The sequence below is a fragment of the Ranitomeya variabilis genome, chromosome 3, assembly GCF_051348905.1.
Source record: "Ranitomeya variabilis isolate aRanVar5 chromosome 3, aRanVar5.hap1, whole genome shotgun sequence".
In the NCBI taxonomy this organism is placed as follows: domain Eukaryota; kingdom Metazoa; phylum Chordata; class Amphibia; order Anura; family Dendrobatidae; genus Ranitomeya; species Ranitomeya variabilis.
Window position 1 is genome coordinate 518,923,435 of NC_135234.1, and position 20,519 is coordinate 518,943,953.

At 42.2% G+C, this 20,519-nt stretch overlaps 1 protein-coding gene across 1 annotated transcript in view; it reads left to right on the forward strand.

Annotated features, from left to right (window-relative positions):
- TUBGCP3 (tubulin gamma complex component 3) overlaps positions 1-20,519 on the forward strand; it is a 164,235-nt gene that overhangs the window by 136,384 nt on the left and 7,332 nt on the right. The window contains exons 18-21 of the mRNA XM_077296976.1: positions 1,683-1,771; positions 1,863-1,994; positions 7,843-7,983; positions 17,089-17,205. Coding sequence (XP_077153091.1) covers positions 1,683-1,771; positions 1,863-1,994; positions 7,843-7,983; positions 17,089-17,205 — 479 coding nt within the window. The remainder of the gene's footprint in view (positions 1-1,682; positions 1,772-1,862; positions 1,995-7,842; positions 7,984-17,088; positions 17,206-20,519) is intronic.

Consider the following 20,519-nt stretch of genomic DNA (forward strand, 5'->3'; position numbering starts at 1 on the left):
TGTATGTTTTGCTGCTGTTGGACAAACAGACAATGGCTGCATGCTTTGTGACTCTGACAGCCACGAGCCACGCAGACACTAGACCAGTGTTACCCAAGTCCGGTCCTCAAGAGCCACCAACAGGTCATGTTTTCAGGATTTCCTTAGTATTGCAAAGGTGATAATTGCATCACCTGGACTGGATTCAATGACCTGTGCAATGCTAAGGAAATCCTCAAAACTTGACCTGTTGGTGGCTCTTGAGGACCGGAGTTGGGGAGCACTGCCCTAGACTCGAACATATTATTTGAGCACGCCCAAGATACTTGGGTAACATCTGGGCATACTCGGGTAACACGTTTTCCAAGCACGTTCACGCAGCCCTACTGTTGAGTTGGTTTAATTGTATTAACATTCAGTGTAGGTCAATGCTAACTTATCAATTAACCCCTTCCTGACATTGGACGTACAGATATGTTCTAGTAGCCAAGGTGTTCCTACAAATAGACCGAACGGTATCAATGTGCAGGCACAGGGACTATGTGCCCAGAACAATTACGGCAGGAGCTCCTCCAATATCAGCCAGGATCGGTGCCAGCTAGATCTTAATAGCGAGCACAGCATGTAAATGTTTATCAACCTCTATTGAAGTGGAACCTGACGTCGTAATCCTGCCTGTGACAATTGAAAAATCCTTCTAAAAAAAAAAAAAAAAAAAAAAAAAAGCAGAAAGTACCCATCTAGAATAGCGCAAGTGGCCAATATGGAAAGTAAAAGATCTTATTTATATATATTTTTTTAAAGGGAATCTGTCAGTAGGATCGATCCTCCGAAGCCATCTATATAGGCATGTAGGTAATAGGTAGATGAATAAAATGATAGACTGATATGCACAATTTCATGTCTTATTCCACATTTTTCTTGTATGCAAATGACCTCTTCCAGGCCATGGAGAGGACACTGATTTCCTGAAAATCTGCCTCCAGAGCTTATTTTACTTGAAGGGGGAGTTATCATTGTGAGACAAGTAACTAACACAGCACACTAGAACTAAACTTTGCCTTCTCGCAAACACATGTTTTGCAGCTCTCTGAGCTCTGCTGAATTGTAACGATATTGCAACCTGGTCTGTCTGTAAGCTGAAGCTGAGCGGAACCAGCAGATGTGTCAGGTATAATCACACACAGCTCTGTAATGAGAGCAGAGAGTGGCCATTACACTCCCCCTACATGTAAAATAATCTCTAGACGCAGATTCTCACGGAGATCAGTGCGGACCTGTAGCCTGGAACAGCTCATTTACATAGAAGAAAAATGTGGATTTCTGTGGAATAAGACATTTGATGGCAGAAAAGGTATCCTTTTATTCAGCATCCTATGACCTACATGCCCCCATATAGATGGCTTAAGAGGGTTGATCCAACTGACAGATTCCCTTTTAATACAGATTTTAATATGAAAAATATTGTCAACAGTTTTTACAAAATACATTTTCAGAAAAAGCTGATTTAAACAATAAGTAATTTTTTGATGCTACATTTCCTTTATTTCTTATTTTAGCTGTGGGCAGTCTAGGCCCCTAATTAACCCCTTTGTTTTGTTAAGTGACACTGTTTAGAAAAGTCGTCTTTTTAATACGCTATGACGCTTCGGTTTTTCTCCGAAGTGATCAGTCCTGTTTCTCATTATTCATTTCCATTACAGAGCTGTCTGGGGTGCTTCATCAGTGTCACGTCCTGGCTTCAGAAATGGTTCATTTCATTCATCAGATGCAGTATTACATCACATTTGAGGTACATAATTGTTTTTCTCCAGGCTTAGTTTATTTATTAGTTGCATTTTTTCTTCTAAATAAACGTGTGATTGTCCTTTTGGTTTCCTTAGGTTCTGGAATGTTCTTGGGATGAGTTGTGGAATAAAGTACAGCAAGCGCAGGACTTGGATCACATCATTGCTGCTCATGAGGTTTTCTTAGATACCATCATATCTCGCTGTCTTCTAGACGGTGAATCCAGGGTAAACTGTTTTGCATTAATGCTTACCTGTTTCATATAAAAATGGAAATCCTAGCGGTTCTGTAAGATTCTCATTGTGATTATTGCAAACCTTAGATTTTAACCCTTCCCCTGTGCTGCAAACTGTTGCACTTTTATCCTACCCTTCTCTTCAGCGCCATGATATGGATATTTTGTTTAAATCTACATAGCCATTTGATTTTTTTGCTATTTTATGGGACAAGTAATTATTTTGAATTACACCATTAATTTTACAATAGAATGTACTGGAAAATAGGAAACCATTTCAAGCACAGTGGAAAAAAATGCAATTCATCCATTGTTTTTGTTGATTTTGAATTTTCAGTATTCATAATGCAGCATATGACTTGGAACATGACTTTCTAGGTCAGTACAATTACGGTGATTTCAAACTTGTATTTTTTGTTTCTTTTTAAGTGGTCAAACTGCAGCGGTCGGAGCTATCGCTGCTGTGAATGGCCGATGCTCGCTGTATTACACAGCTGTCACCCATCATATGTAGTGCTGGCTGAAGTTCTGATTTCACTTTGTGTACACATACACCTGGCATAAGACGTACCATTATGTCTTATGCTGGGAAAGGGTTTAACCCGCTCATGCTTAAGCCAATTTCAATATACCGTATATACTCGAGTATAAGCCGACCCCCCTAATTTTGCCACAAAAAACTGGGAAAACTTAATGACACGAGTATAAGCCTAGGGTGGAAAATGCAGCAGCTACCGGTAAATGTCAAAAATAAAAATAGATACCAATAAAAGTAAAATTAATTGAGACATCAGTAGGTTAAGTGTTTTTGAATATCCATATTTAATCAGGAGCCCCATATAATGCTCCATACAGTTTATGATGGGCCCATAAGATGCTCCATATTAAAATGTGCCCCATATAATGCTGCACAGATGCTGATTATGACCCCATAAGATGCTCCATACAGACATTTGCCCCGTATAATGCTCCACAAATGTGGATTATGGCCCCATAAGATGCTCTATACAGATATTTGCCCACATATCATGCTGCACATGGCCCCATACAGATGCCCCATACAGATATTTGCCCCCATATCATGCTGCACATGGCCACATACAGATGCCCCATACAGATATTTGCCCCCATATCATGCTGCACATGGCCACATAACATGCCCCATACTGATATTTGCCCCATATCATGCTGCACATGGCCACATAAGATGCTCCATACAGGTATTTGCCCCATATGCTGTTGCTGCGATTAAAAAAATTACATACTCACCTCGCCGGCACTTGCTAAAGTCACCTGCTCCCCGTTCCACCGCTGATCGCAGCTGTGTCTTCCCATCCTCTGCACCGACGTTCAGGAAGAGGGCGACGCGTACTAATCGCGTCACCGCGCCCTCTAACCTGAGCGTCACTGCGGAAGACACAGCGGCGCCAACGGTGGAACGAGGACCAGGTCCCTAAACGTCTGTTCCCCGGCGCCGCATTTTCTTCCTGTAGTGAGCGGTCACCGTTACAGCTCATTACAGTAATGAATATGCGGCTCCACCCCTATGGGAGGTGGAGCCGCATATTCATTACTGTAATGAGCTGTACCACGTGACCGCTCACTACAGCAAGAAACTGCAGCGCCGGGAAACAGGGACCGCGCCAGGATTAGGGGAGTATAATTAGACAGCCCCCGCTCCCCCTCCCCTGTCGACCCCTGGGTATGACTCGAGTATAAGCCGAGAGGGGCAATTTCAGCCCAAAAAAGTGGGCTGAAAATCTTGGCTTATACTCGAGTATATACGATATTCGTTTTCATTTCCTCTCCTTCCAAGAGCCATACATTAAAAAAATAATAATTCAGTCTATATTATAATAATATAATAATAATCTTTATTTTTATATAGCGCTAACATATTCCGCAGCGCTTTACAGGTTGCACACATTATCATCGCTGTCCACTTTGGGGCTCACAATCTAAATTCTCTATCAGTATGTCTTTGGAATGTGGGAGGAAACCGGAGAACCCGGAGGAAACCCGCGCAAACACGGAGAGAACATACAAACTCTTTGCAGATGTTGTCCTTAGTGGGGTTTGAACCCAGGACTCCAGCGCTGCAAGGCTACAGTGCTATCCACTGTTGTATGAGGGCTTGTTTTTTGTGGGTCGAGTTGTACTTTTGAATGGCGCCATTTATTTTTATCATGTAACCCGCTGGAAAGTGGGGGAAAAATTTCATTGAAAAGTGCATTGAAATTGCAAAAAAAAGTGCAATTTCACAATAGTTTTTTATTTACTTTGTTCACTATATGGTAAAACTGACCTGGAAATATGATTCTCCAGGTCAGTGTGATTATGCAAATACTAAACATATATAGATTTTGGCTTGTGAGCCCACATCAAAGTCAGGAACACGACATATGATGTAAGTGTACGTCATATACTGTGAAGGGGATAAATAAATGGTGTTTTTAAAAAGTGATCAAAAGTCGTAAGTATTCCAAAATGGTACCACCAAAAATTCAAGTTCGTTATGTAAAAAATCAAGTCCTGAAGCAATGCTGGAAAAAAAAAATTCTCTCAGTATGCCAACCACAATTTTTCTTATTTATATTTTTAAATGATTCTCTTGTGCAGTTAATTATAATTAATTATAATCAGTTAATTTTACTGCGTTGTGAACTCTATAAAATAAAAATAAATATTTCAGATCTGTTGTGTTTGCTTTCTAACAAAATATTATTTAAAATAGAAAGTCAAATGTATTTAAAAATGGTATCCATAAATACTATAACTTGTCCAGCAAAAAACAAGCCCTTGCAATATTTTGCATATTGGAAAATAAAGGTATGGTTTATGACAATATGGTGACAAAAAAAATAATTTAAAACGTGGGTTTTTGTTTTCTTTTTTTGCTCGCAAATCCAAGAAAACATTAGAAAACCCTTAAGTCATTTGGTATCGTTGTGCTTGTATTGAAAACATTAGAAAACCCTTAAGTCATTTGGTATCGTTGTGCTTGTATTGACCCACAGAATAAAGATATCGTCAATTTCTTTTGTTTATTTTGCCTCCCAAAGAGTGTAATAAAAAGTGATCCAAAAGGTTCATGTACCTCAAAATGGCACAAAAAACTGCAGTTCGTCATGCCAAAAATAAGCCCTCATTTAGCTTCACTAACAGAACGTTTTAAAACGTAGGGCTCTCAAATGTTTTCAAAGTGTGAATTTATTGTACAAAATAATAATCAAACAAAGTATAAATTTGAACTAATCTGCAGAATCAAATTTACACTTTATTTGTGCAGCATGGGGAATACATCAAATGTAAAACGCAAAAAAGCAGCGACAAGTTGCTATTACCGTATGTACTCGAGTATAAGCCGTCCCGAGTATAAACAGAGACCCCTAATTTTGCCACAGAAAACTGGGAAAACTTACTGACTCGAGTATAACCTAGGGTGGGAAATGCAGCAGCTACTGCTAAATTTCAAATATAAAAATAGATACCAATAAAAGTAAAATTAATTGAGACCTCAGTAGTTTAAGTGTTTTTGAATATCCATATTGAATCAGGAGCCCCATATAATGCTCCATACAGTTTATGATGGGCCCATAAGATGCTCCATATTAAAATATGCCCCATATAATGCTGCATAAAAGGTTAATGATAGCCCCATAAGATTCTCCATAGAATATTATGCCCCATATAATTCTGCACAAAGGTTGATGGCCCCATAAGATGCTCCATAGAATATTATGCCCCATATAATACTGCACAAAGGTTGATGGCCCCTTAAGATGCTCCATAGAATATTATGCCCCATATAATGCTGCACAAAGGTTGATGGCCCCATAAGATGCTCCATAGAATATTATGCCCCATATAATGCTGCACAAAGGTTGATGGCCCCATAAGATGCTCCTGCTGCTGTGATTAAAAAAACAAAACAAAAAAAAACAATGATATACTTTCCTCTCGTCGCTGGGAGCCAGGTGCCGGTGTCGCTGCTGGCTCAGGCCCCCGCCACTTGCGATATTCACCTGTCCCCGTTCCACCCCCACGCGCCGCTGTGTCTCTGCAGTGACTGTTTAGGCAGAGGGCGCACACTAACCACGTCATCACACCCTCTGACCTGAACGTCACAGCCAGAGGACGCGGAAGACAGAGCCCGATGATGGAACGGGGACAGGTGAATATCGCATGGCTCACCCTACCCCATCATACTCACCCCCTCCTGGGGCGGTCTCTCTGTTTGTCCCTGCTTCTACGATGGTCTCAGGTGCGCCGGCAGCTTGTTCCTGTGTTCAGCGGTCACATGGTACCGCTCATTAAAGTAATGAATATGCTCGCCACGCCTATGGGAGTGGACTCGCGTCCATATTAATTACTTTAATGAGCGGTACCACGCGCCGGAGACCATCGGAGAAGCAGGGAAGTGCAGAGACCGCGCCGGGAGCAGGTGAGTATGATGTGACAGCCGCCACTCCTTCCACACCCCCTCCCCCCGCCGACAATAAAGTATAAGCCGAGAGGGGCACTTTTAGCCCAAAAAATGGACTGAAAATCTCGGCTTATACTCTAGTAAATACGGTATGTTTGTTCGTCCCAATAAAGAGTTAATAAAAGTATGCAATGTAATGCCGAGGAGATGTGAAATGTAGAGTACAGAGCAAAAGTTTGGACACACCTTCTCATTTAAAGATTTTTCTGTATTTTCATGAATATGAAAATTGTACATTCACACTGAAGGCATCAAAACTATGAATTAACACATGTGGAATTATATACTTAACAAAAAGTGTGAAACAACTGAAATTATATCTTATATTCTAGGTTCTTCAAAGTAGCCACCTTTTGCTTTGATAACTGCTTTGCACTCTTGGCATTCTCTTGATGAGCTTCAAGAGGTAGTCACCGGGAATGGTCGTCCAACAATCTTGAAGGAGTTCCCAGAGATGCTTAGCGCTTGTTGGCCCTTTTGCCTTCACTCTGCGGTCCAGCTCACCCCAAACCATCTCGATTGGGTTCAGGTCTGGTGACTGTGGAGGCCAGGTCATCTGGCGTAGCACCCCATCACTCTCTTTCTTGGTCAAATAGCCCTTACACAGCCTGGATCTGTGTTTTGGGTCATTGTCCTGCTGAAAAATAAATGATGGTCCAACTAAATGCAAACCAGATGGAATAGCATGCCGCTGCAAGATGCTGTGGTAGCCATGCTGGTTCAGTATGCCTTCAATTTTGAATAAATCCCCAACAGTGTGACCAGCAAAGCACCCCTACACCATCACACCTCCTCCTCCATGCTTCACGGTGGGAATCAGGCATGTCGAGTCCATCCGTTCACCTTTTCTGCCTTCGCACAAAGACACGGTGGTTGGAACCAAAGATCTCAAATTTGGACTCATCAGACCAAAGCACAGATTTCCACTGATCTAATGTCCGTTCCTTGTGTTCTTAAGCCCAAACAAGTCCCTTCTGCTTGTTGCATATCCTTAGCAGTGGTTTCCTAGCAGCTTTTTTACCATGTAGGCCTGCTGCTACTTTGAAGAACCTAGAATATAAGACATAATTTCAGTTGTTACACACTTTTTTGTTAAGTATATAATTCCACATGTTAATTCATAGTTTTGATGCCTTCAGTGTGAATGTACAAATTTCATAGTCATGAAAATACAGAAAAATCTTTAAATGAGGTGTGTCCAAACTTTTGGTTTGTACTGTATATGATATTTTTTTTACTTTTGCACAGAAATAACAATTTGCTTTTGAGTTTGTGTCATTGTTGCACTAAAATAAAAATAACAAAGAAAACCCACTGTACTGTCACTTTAACATGGCCATTGGTCTCTCCTCAGGCGCTACTAGATCAACTGCGAGCAGTATTTGATCAGATAATCGAATTCCAAAATGCTCAGGAAGCTATGTACAGGGCGGCCCTTGAGGAGTTACAGAGAAGATTGCAGTTTGAGGAAAGGAAAAAGCAGAGGGAGGTCGAGGTAAGATCTGTTAAATTGCCTAATTTCTCCACTGAATAGATTTTCCCATTTTTAGTAATCCCATTGTAATTGCACCTTCCTTTTGTGGGCCAGAGGTCCCCAACCTTTCTGACCTTGAGAGCCAAATTAAACTCCGCGAAACACATCCAGCTCCTGCCCCCCTCACAGTAGTAGCAAGCAAAGCCCCCATTACAGGTATGATGACCAAAGCTTTTTCACAGAAATCACCCTGATCAGAATACCAAGATCCAGGTGTTCCCACAATCAGGGCTGTGGAGTCGGTAAGCCAAACCTTCGACTCCACAATTTCCATTACTCAGACTCCATCAAAATAAGCTCTTACTCCACGACTGATTCCACAGCCTTGCCCACAATAACCCCCATTGAATATTCCCCCATCAAGCACTCCAAACTCAATGTTATATCCAGCTACTTACATTGACCAGTATATGCCCATCCAGATCTGCTCTTCTGTGCGGAACTGCTCACCATTTTGAGATGTGCTCTTCATGCCTGTTTGCCAGACCTGGAGCTAATGCACCAAGCTAGCAACCACGAGTCACAATTTATGGGACCGCGTGCCACATGTGGCTCCCAAGCTACAGCTCCCCTGGTCAAATATAATGTTTACCTACACACAAAACAAATATAAGTGAATATCTCTCTCCCTCTCCCTCTCTCTATGATATATAGATACACTGCTCAAAAAAATAAAGGGAACACATAGACAACAGAATATAACTCCAAGTAAATCAAACATTTGTGAAATCGAACTGTCCACTTAGGAAGCAACACTGTTTGACAATCAAATTCACATGCTGTTGTGCAAATGGAATAGACAACAGATGGAAATTATTGGCAATTATCAAGACATCCCCTATAAAGGAGTGGTTCTGCAGGTGGGGACCACAGACCACATATCAATACCAATGCTTTCTGGCTGATGTTTTGGTCACTTTTGAATGTTGGTTGTGCTTTCACACTTGTGGTAGCATGAGACAGACTCTACAACCCACACAAGTGGCTCAGGTAGTGCAGCTTTTCCAGGATGGCACATCAATGCGAGCTGTGGCAAGAAGGTTTGCTGTGTATGTCAGCGTAGTGTCCAGAGGCTGGAGGTGCTACCAGGAGACAGGCCAAAACACCAGGAGACGTGAAGGGGGCCGTAGGAGGGCAGCAGCAGGACCGCTACCTCAGCCTTTGTGCAAGGAGGAACAGGAGGAGCACTGCCAGAGCCCCAAAAAATGACCTCCGGCTGTCCACAAATTTGCATGTGTCTGCACAAACTGTTAGAAACTTGACTCCATGAGGATGGTCTGAGTGCTCGACGTCCACAGATGGGGGTTGTGCTCGCAGCCCAGCACTGTGCAGGACGCTTTGCATTTGCCACAGAACACCAAGATTGGCAAATTCGCCACTGGCACCCTGTGCTCTTCACAGATGAAAGCAGGTTCACACTGAGCACATGTGACAGACGTGACAGAGTCTGGAGATGCCATGGAGAGCGATCTGCTGCCTGCAACATCCTTCAGCATGACCGGTTTGACAGTGGGTCAGTACTGGTGTGTGGTGGCATTTCTTTGGAGGGCCGCACAGCCCTCCATGTGCTCGACAGAGGTAGCCTGACTACCATTAGGTACTGAGATAAGCTCCTCAGACCCCTTGTGAGACCATATGCTGGTGTGGTTGGCCCCTGGGTTCCTCCTAATACAGGACAATGCCAGACCTCATGTGGCTGGAGTGCGTCAGCATTTCCTGCAAGATGAAGGCATTCAAGCTATGGACCGGCCCGCCTGTTCCCCAGACCTGAATCCGAATGAACACATCTGGGACATCATGTCTCGCACCATCCACAAACGTCACGTTGCACCACAGACAGTCCAGGAGTTCGTGGATGCTTTAGTCCAGGTCTGGGAGGAGATCCCTCAGGAGACCATCTGCCGCCTCATCAGGAGCATGCCCAGGCATTGTTTGGAGGTCATACAGGCACGTGGAGGCCACACACACTACTGAGCATAATTTCCTTGTTTTGAGGCATTTCCACTGAAGTTGGACCAGCCTGTAATTTGATTTTCCTCTTTGATTTTGAGTATCGTTCCAAATCCATGCCTCCAATGGTTAATAAATTAGATTTCCAGTGATAATTTTTGTGTGATTTTGTTGTCAGCACATTCAACTTTGTACAGAACAAAGTATTCAATGAGAGTGTTTCATTCATTAAGATCTAGGATGTTACATACAGTACAGAGCAAAAGTTTGGACACACCTTCTCATTTAAAGATTTTTCTGTATTTTCATGACTATGAAAATTGTAAATTCACACTGAAGGCATCAAAACTATGAATTAACACATGTGGAATTATATACTTAACAAAAAAGTGTGAAACAACTGAAAATATGTCTTATATTCTAGGTTCTTCAAAGTAGCCACCTTTTGCTTTGATGACTGCTTTGCACACTCTTGGCATTCTCTTGATGAGCTTCAAGAGGTAGTCACCGGAAATGGTTTTCACTTCACAGGTGTGCCCTATCAGGTTTAATAAGTGTGATTTCTTGCCTTATAAATGGGGTTGGGACCATCAGTTGTGTTGTGCAGAAGTCTGGTGGATACACAGCTGATAGTCCTACTGAATAGACTGTTAGAATTTGTATTATGGAAAGAAAAAAGCAGCTAAGTAAAGAAAAACGAGTGGCCATCATTACTTTAAGAAATGAGTCAGTCAGTCCAAAAAATTGGGAAAACTTTGAAAGTGTCCCAAAGTGCAGTTGCAAAAACCATCAAGCGCTACAAAGAAACTGGCTCACATTAGGACCGCCCCAGGAAAGGAAGACCAAGAGTCACCTCTGCTTCTGAGGATAAGTTTATCCGAGTCACCAGCCTCAGAAATCGCAGGTTTAACAGCAGCTCAGATTAGAGACCAGGTCAATGCCACACAGAGTTCTAGCAGCAGGCACATCTCTACAACAACTGTTAAGAGGAGACTTTGTGCAGCAGGCCTTCATGGTAAAATAGCTGCTAGGAAACCACTGCTAAGGACAGGCACCAAGCAGAAGAGATTTGTTTGGGCTAGAGAACACAAGGAACGGACGTTAGACCAGTGGAAATCTGTGCTTTGGTCTGATGAGTCCAAATTTGAGATCTTTGGTTCCAACCACCGTGTCTTTGTGCGTTGCAGAAAAGGTGAACGGTTGGACTCTACATGCCTGGTTCCCACCGTGAAGCATGGAGGAGGAGGTGTGATGGTGTGGGGGTGCTTTGCTGGTGACACTGTGGGGATTTATTCAAAATTGAAGGCATACTGAACCTGCATGGCTACCACAGCATCTTGCAGTGGCATGCTATTCCATCCGGTTTGCATTTAGTTGGACCATCATTTATTTTTCAACCGGACAATGAACCCCAAACACACCTCCAGGATGTAAGGGCTATTTGACCAAGAAGGAGAGTGATGGGTTGCTTCGCCAGATGACCTGGTCTCCACAGTCACCAGACCTGAACCCAATCGAGATGGTTTGGGGTGAGCTGGACCGCAGAGTGAAGGCAAAAGGGCCAACAAGTGCTAAGTATCTCTGGGAACTCCTTCAAGATTGTTGGAAGACTGTTTCCGGTGACTACCTCTTGAAGCTCATCAAGAGAATGCCAAGAGTATGCAAAGCAGTCATCAAAGCAAAAGGTGGCTACACGGAAGAACCTAGAATATAAAACATGACTTCAGTTGTTTCACACTTTTTTGTTAAGTATATAATTCCACATGTGTTAATTCATAGTTTTGATGCCTTCAGTGTGAATTTACAATTTTCATAGTCATGAAAATACAGAATAATCTTTAAATGAGGTGTGTCCAAACTTTTGCTCTGTACTGTATATATCTATCTATATCTATCTATGTATATTTACCCTGATTAATAAAATGGTACATAGAGAGTTAAATATTTATTTAAAAAAAATTGCGTGAGCTCCCGAGTAATTTTCTTAACCAGCAGAGGGAAAGCCGACATCTGAGGGCTGATGTTAATATTCTGGGAAGGAGCCAATAGCCTTAAAGATACCCAGGCTATTAATATCAGCTCACAGATGTTTGCTTAGCCTTTACTGGCTAGTTTACTGGGTAACCCCAGAAAAAAATTGCTATGGGATCCCCATATAAAATCGAACCAGCAAAGGCTAGGCAGACAGCTGCGGGCTGATATTAATAGCCTGGGAAGGGGCCATATATATTGGCCCCCTTGCAGGCTGAAAACATCAGCTCTAAGCTGCCCCAGAAATGGCGCATCTTATAGATGCACCAATTCTGGCACTTAGCCTCGCTCTTCCCACTTGCCCTGTAGCGGTGGCAAGTGGGGTAATATTTGTGGGGTTGATGTCACCTTTCTATTGTCCGGTGATATCAAGCCCACAGATTAGTAATGGAGAAGCGTCAATAAGACACCTATCCATTACTAATCCTGTAGTAAAGACAGAGCCAGAATAAAGTCCTTTAATTGAAATAATCTCAGACTCCTTTATTGAATCTTAATTTACCTTACTTACTGAACGCCTAATCCCCGACTCCCTCGATCTCCTGCAACAGAAATAAAATAATAAACCAACATAAATACTCCCTGTCCAATGTAGTCCATTTACAGAGTGTCCCATGACGATCTCGCGTGTATAACAGTCACATCAGGAGATGTGACTGCTCTACCCGACCTCCGGTGATACACTGACAGGAGGTAATCGCTCTTGCAGTGCATCACTGAGAGTTCACCGGTGTTCATGGTCTCACTTACGGCACCACAGCGTGAGAATTTTCTCATGCAGCGATGCTGCAAGTGACAGCACGAACTCCGGTGAACTCTCACGGTGGCGCAGTGATACACTGCAGGAGGATCACCTCCTGTCAGTGTATTGCCGGAGGCCAGGTAGAGTGGTCACATCTCCTAATGGGGCTGTTCTACACGTGAGATCGTCGTTGGACACTTGTTTTTAAATGGACTACGTCGGAAAGGTAAGTATATGTTGGTTTATTATTTTATTTTTGTTGCAGGAGACGCGGGCTTCGGGGATTAGGTGTTTGGTGAGTGTGAATGTTTTGGGTTTTTTTTTACAATTGAACAAAGTCACCGGATGATGGAACTACTGTCCCATCACCGGCTCATGCTGTCACTGTTATATGTGCCAGCTGACCTAGCCGGATGGGAGTAGTAGTCCCATCAGACAATGCCTGGCTACACCCGCAGACACACTCTTCGTCCTTCCTTTCTGCAGCATTTTTGCCACGCAAACCTGCAAACCTTTTTACACTTGTGGTTTACCTGCGGATTTGACTGACTCAATGTAAGTCAAAGGGTGCAGGAATGTTGCAGATCCGCAAAAAGAATTGACATGCAGAAAATAAAACGCTGCGAATCAGTGCGGAATTTTCCACAGCATGTGCACAGCAATTCTGGATTCCCATTTTTAAATTGTTCAAGATACCCTTTGGAGATTTGGTGCAATTCCATGCAGAAAAACGCTGCGATCTGCGACGTGTACACATAGCCTTAACCATTAAAAAGTAGATGAGGAAAAAAAATTACCATATTTTTCAAATTGTAAGATATGCTTTTTTTTCCTCCAAATTTGGAAGGAAAATGGGGGTGCATCTTATAATCCAAAGTGCGCTTTCCTGAAGGCGGTGCAGTGGTGTGGGGTCATAGGAGGCAGGGTCACTGCTTCAGCAGGCCAACGGCTGAGGCAGGAGTGGGGTAATGCTGCGGGCTCTCATAAGATGTTGCACTGGTGAGCAGAGTCCCCTTTCCCAATGATTTCCTTGCGGTAGTCTTCTGGAAAATGGCCACCCAGGGCCCACAGCATCGCCCCACTCCTGCCACTGGCCTCTTGAAGTAGCAACCCTGCCTCCTGTGACCCCGCTCCACTGCTGCTGCCCTGCTAAGCTACCGTAAAAACGGTCTATAAGGCGCGCCACCATTTTATTTAAAACCTTTTTTCCTTATTTTCCACTCCAATATTTGGGGTGCATCTTACGTTCCGGTGCGACTTACAGAACGCATAATACACTATGTAAAACCCCCTCAAAAGACAAGGGGGCACTCCTCACCAGAGGAGACTGGCCTTCTTTACCATAAGAACTTTTAGACAATATTGACACGTTGAGTATTTGCAACGGTTCTTTCTCCAGGCAAATCCTGGTCTCTTGGCAGTAAAGAAGCTACTTACAAAAAGCAGATTTTGCAGCATTTTTTTGGTGGGGCTTATGTGTTATTTGTCTACAATACATGTTTAATACAATTAGTTGTATTCACCAAAAACGTAGCAAAATCACATGGTTGGGGGTTTTGGACTTGCTCATTGCTTTCTATGGTGAAAAAACACTGCAAAAATACTGAAAGAATAGACATGCTGCAGATTTAAAAAACGCAGCAGTTTTCCAATTCAGACAGAAAAAAAACAAGCGTATGCATGAAAATTCTGAAATCTCCTACCTTTTGCTGATACTGTAAAAAGCAACTTTTAATTTGTATTAAAAAATTCAGCCCCCTCAAAAAGTTGCAAAATCCGCAGTGTTATAGAGAAAAATTAAAAATCCTTAAGACCTCTCCAGAGAGGAGACCTATCACCCTCACATTGAACATGTGGGATTATTTATAGCTGGGGAAGAGAAGAACTAATTATAACTGGAAAAGTGGGATGGAGCTGACACTTCAACTTCCATTGCAGTAGGGACCCCCTGTAGTGACCAGGTAATTACAGCAGGGTCTGCATCAGATGAGAGCCAGACACTAGGATTTGGATCCATTACACAGATCCGGGGAAGCGTTCCTCTGATCAAAGCACATTTCTCAGATGTTTTGGACAGTGATTAATATTGGGTTTGCATTGATTCGATATTTAAGGGAGATATATTTTCAGTGTGATAGCAAAGGGACAAACATAACGCATAAACTCACATCACTGTAAGGCCATTCTAACCCCTGCAACTTAATAATGGTCCGAAGGATGATGCAGTCCAGGCCATGTTTCATCCATATATAAAGGTAAAATCGCAATAGTAAACATGAAGACAATCTCTATGGCCTGGGGCCTCCAGGGCGAAAATATCCTGTAAGTTGGGGATCTCATAAAATTCTAACAGACAGCACATTCCACAACCAGCCCCACATAAGCTCACCAGTGGGAGGTATGTGGGTGTAACCTTGATCTAATAAAAAGCAGAATTTTTGTGTGGTCATTTGTCAGTCCTGGAAGGTACAGCTTGCTGTGGGTTCTGTTTTCCTAAGGAGTACCTCCCTCTGCTTTGCACTGAACCATTTCTGTGACATCAGGATTATCACCTGTAGGGGGATGCTTGTCTCTTATATCACAGATCAGTAAAAAAACGAATTGGTGGTCACTAAGGGGTTAAGGCTTGTTTTGCTTTCATGCATTTTTGTGGGTTGGCTTTGGCCATCCAAGTCGCATGGGACCCATTCAAAATGCAAGAAAAGTAGGAGACCTCCATTTTAGAACACTTTACCATTTTTCTTTTTCTTCATCCTCATGACTGATTCATTGATAAGTGACAATGTAAAACATGTTCTGTTTTAAAACCCTGATGAAACAAAAAATTGCAGTTGTGAGACTGAGAGAGACTCATCCTTACCAGCAATACTCTGAAAGTGACTGAAGCCATACAGTGGCACCCACCACCCTATTGTAAAAAATAGATACATTTCACATTTATTTTTGTTAGTCAATAAAGTATGAAATAGCATATTATACTATGTAATTCCATAATTTTCCAGCGTATAGGACGACCCCAACTTTTCCAGTTAAAATATAAAATCTTCTCAAAACTCGAGGGTGGGGGGGTGGGGTTTGGGGCCCCTTAAAGGACGGGTGCGGAGCAATCTGCGGTCACAGCATATGTTAGGGGAGCAGTCCCAATAAGTGAAGCAAATTGCAGGCGTCCAGGATGCCCGGGGTATGGAAAAGAGAGAAAGCGGCGCTGTGCCCAGAAAAACACACCTTTTTCACCCGTCTGGCCTGCCCTTGTATCCTATTACCTCGTTCTCTGCCTCTCAGATCTCGCTGCCGAGGACTGCAGTGAAGCGGTGCAGGCGCGCATGTGCGAGATCTGAGAGGCAGAGAAGGAGGTAATAGGATACAAGGGCGGGCCTGACGGGGGAAAGACGTGTGTTTTTCTGGGCACAGTGCCGCTCTCTTTTTTTCCATACCCCAGACGCCCTTTTTTTTCTTTTTTTTTTTTTTTTTTTAAACTTCACTTATACCTTCCCGGAGAGGCGCCCCCTCACCTCGTCATTGGGACCGCACCATATATGGGACCGCAGATTGCTCCGCACCCACCCTATAAGACGACACCCGACTTTTGAGAAGATTTTCAGGGGTTAAAAAGTCGTCTTATACGCCGGAAAATACAGTATTAAAATTTTTTTGGGCGTACCAATCTGTCAGATATCGTACAAAATTACACTCTTTAATTCTGTAAATCCCATTATAAATCATTAATGTAATTAAAGCATATTAAAACTGCAGGACTAGATCCAGTTCTGTAGCACACGTTAAGGGTCTTCTAACCCCCTTCTGCAGCTGCTAGGATGATGATACAGTATCTCGCTCAGTTATATAATCCATGTCATGTCGATTGCTAAGCAACATTGCTGACTCTGCGATAAGGCTACGTTCACATTTGCGTTGTGCGCCGCAGCGTCGGCGACGCAACGCACAACGCAAATGTGAACGCATGCACAACGCAGCGTTTTGTGACGCATGCGTTCTTTTTTTGCTTGATTTTGGACGCACAAAAAATGCAACTTGCTGCGTCCTGTGCGCCCTGACGCGTGCGCCGCAGCGACGCATGCGTCACAAAACGCAAATGCAATGCATGTCCATACGCCCCCATGTTAAATATAGGGGTGCATGACGCAGCGGCGCCCGACGCTGCGTCGCACGACGCTGCATCGCACAACGCTAATGTGAACGTAGCCTTAATGTGGTACTTGTGGATCCATTCAGAGAGTGATTATTATTGCCACCCCTGATGCGCCCTGTTGCTTTTACATAAACACAAACAGTCTGTGTTAATATATACCTAACAGCTATTAATTGGTCCCACACTTCTGCAGGGTGAGTGGGGAGTTACTGCCGAAGAAGAAGCCGAAGAAAACAAAAGGGTTTTGGAATTTCAGGAATCCATACCAAAAATGTGTTCACAATTGCGTATTCTTACTCATTTCTACCAGGTAAGAACACGAAGGACTGCATAATATTTGACTGCAAATAGGTTTCCATGGAAAGATCATATACATTTTATTCTTTTATCAGACAGTTTAGATAATGGTATGATATTAATAACATATTATTTCTGTTCTGTCCCATCTAACCATTGAGCACTTACCATTTGCCCTCGGATGCATGAACATTCGCTTCATAGCAGTCATTCATTGTAGATGCAGTTAGTTATCAAAGGGATCAGTGTCCTTTTTGCTCTGAGCCGTGCTCCTAAGTTTCAGTAGGGTGATTGTTGAGCATGTTGCCTTTCCAGAATCTTTGCAGCAGAGGGGGAAAGCAAAGAACAGAAAAAAATAAATACCGTAGTTTTATTTTTTTAAAATCTTTTAGTTGCATATGAAAAAGTGTATAATGATTGCAATCCTGACATTGTTGGTTGACAGAGGAAAATGACTTTTTTTTTAAATCTTAATCCTTTTTTTCGTGGCAGGAGAAATGACTGAAAAACTGATCCTGGTGTTATATTATCTATTTATTTTTGCCATTTACCATGTAGAATGGGAAAAGTGATTGATTTTAGTGAGATATATGAACTATTTGTTTTATACCGCTTATTATAATGTTGTAGTAAAGAGAGAGGGGTGCTCTACCGCAATGTATGTGGTGCTCTGAAGTAAGCAGTTATAACTTGTAGAGTGTAAACTTCGGCACTCAGACAAGTAGGTTGCAAAATATATATGTGGACAGCAGCGGACAGGACTAGCATTCTCCCCTGATGAATCCATGAGGAAGAAACGCGTCCGGAGACGCTTTCCACAGCACTAAGTTTCTATACAAGGGCACGGCACAGTGGGTACAGAGACAGAGGAATGGCTGACGATGACCATTACACGGTGAGATCCATCCAAATGCACGAGTTTATATAATATACATGGTCTCATGTACCGCAGCTCCCAAATGTATCAATCCATTGAAGTCGGCCTTTGAACATAATATGCCATGATTGAATCCATGAGGAACACTCATATGATGTAAATGAGCAACCTGTATCCCATAGCTGTATGGATGGAAATTTATATGTTACATAGCATCTTGAAACGCTAGATATGTGCTGCGTGCTTGCACTGACAGAGCTCAAATGTACATGTTTATGACTTTTTTATTGGTCACATGAGTAGAAGAGCAGTATGAGGTAGGCACTTATACATTTTCTGGCTTCAATAATAAACCAATCATAACAAACCTAAGAGGGTACATATGAGGTTGGTAAGACTAGATTGCAGTGTGTGACCTTATTCCAATGGGTGAAATATGCATTTACATACCCATACTTTCATAGGGTCTTACATTACCGGTTTGCATATACCCATTGGGTCAATATAAGCATTCGGATTGTAAGCAATACCAATACTGTCAGTGCTGGCCAGCTCTTAATTGTTGTTTGTCTTGTATGCAGTTCTCTATTCTGTATTGGTTATAGGGCACAAATCACACTAGGGTTTTCATTTTTTTGCGTGTTTAGTGTTTTTGCTATTCATAGGCCAATATTGGGCCTTTTTACATATATACCTAATAAAGGTTACTTTTTATCCAGTTGCTATATACATAGGTTGCAAAATAGTTTATTTAACAAACAAGAAAAAAAGGACCCAAATGGATTTCAGATCATTACCTCAACGTTTTGGCCTATACTTTGGCCTTTTTCAAGATATATGATATGATATGATACATAGAATGGTAGAGTTGGAAGGGATCTCCTGTGTCATCTGGTCCAACCCCCTGTTCAAAGCAGGATTCACTAAATCATCCCAGACAGATGTCAGTCCAACATTTTGGCCTATACTTTGGTCTTTTTCAAGATATATGTGTGTGAAATGGGTCACTGTTATCAGGTGCATTCCATGCAGCTCTGGAGGATAATGCCATGTATACAAACCACGAAATTATGGAACGGATACGGTCAGCGTCCAGCGGAGTGCTCGTTAACATCTCCTATCAAGCCCTGTATTCAGCAGTCCTTTGGCTGCCATGACAATCCAGTCCAACTGAACATGCTCGGATAATGTGCTATCTGAGTGTCTTCATCGTGCTCGAATATTATGTTTGAATCCCTGCGGCTGCATGATTCACGGCTGTTAGACAGCCGCAACACATGCAGGGATTGGCTGTTCGTTATGCATTCCCCACATTTGTTGCGGCTGACTAGCAGCCGCAAAACATGCAGCTGCAGGGACTGATGCATATTATTCGAGCACGCCCTTGATACTGGGATAACACCCGAGCATGCTAGAATAAGGCCGGCGTCACACTAGGCGTATGAAAATACGGTCCGTTTTTTACGGCCGTAATACGCAGTAATTGTCCCAAAACACTGTTCCGTATTCAATGCGAGGATGCGATTTTTACGCACAAGTTTATCCGTATGGCATCCGTACGGCGATTTTTTTCTCGCAGGCTTGCAAAATGGACATATCATGGATCCATCTGCTCAAATAGTCGTAAAGACATATATATATATATATATATATATATATATATATATATATATATATATATATATATATATATATATACACATATATATGTGTCAGTGAGACATATATATATATATATATATATATATATATATATATATATATATATATATATATATATATATATTTAATTCAGCGCTAGATAGCCGAAAAGCCGGTAATTCACTGATATATATATATACTAGCTGTACTACCCGGCTTCGCCCGGGTTAATGACTGCTGTTAGCAAAATATGTGTTAACAAAAATTTATTCTGCACACAAAAACCACAAAACAAATAGATAGAAATGTAATTATTAAAAGGCAAAAACTAAGCTAATAGAAGCATTTCACAACATATATTAGCTTTGTTATACTGAGAATGTCTTTGTTGCCTATATTAACCAATCAGAGCTCAGGTTAATTAACTGTAGCAAAATAGAAGCTGAGCTGTGATTGGTTGCTATTGGCAGCCTGATAAATCCCCAGCCAACAGGAAGCGCTCCCCCCTGGCAGTATATATTAGCTCACACATACACATAATAGACAGGTCATGTGACTGACAGCTGCCGTATTTCCTATATGGTACATTTGTTGCTCTTGTAGTTTGTCTGCTTATTAATCAGATTTTTATTTTTGAAGGACAGTACCAGACTTGTGTGTGTTTTAGGGCGAGTTTCATGTGTCAAGTTGTGTGTGGCGACATGCATGTAGCGACTTTTGTGAGATGAGTTTTGTGTGGTGACATGCGTGTAGCAACATTTTGTGTGTCGAGTTGCATGTGACAGGTTAGTGTAGCAAGTTGTGTGCAG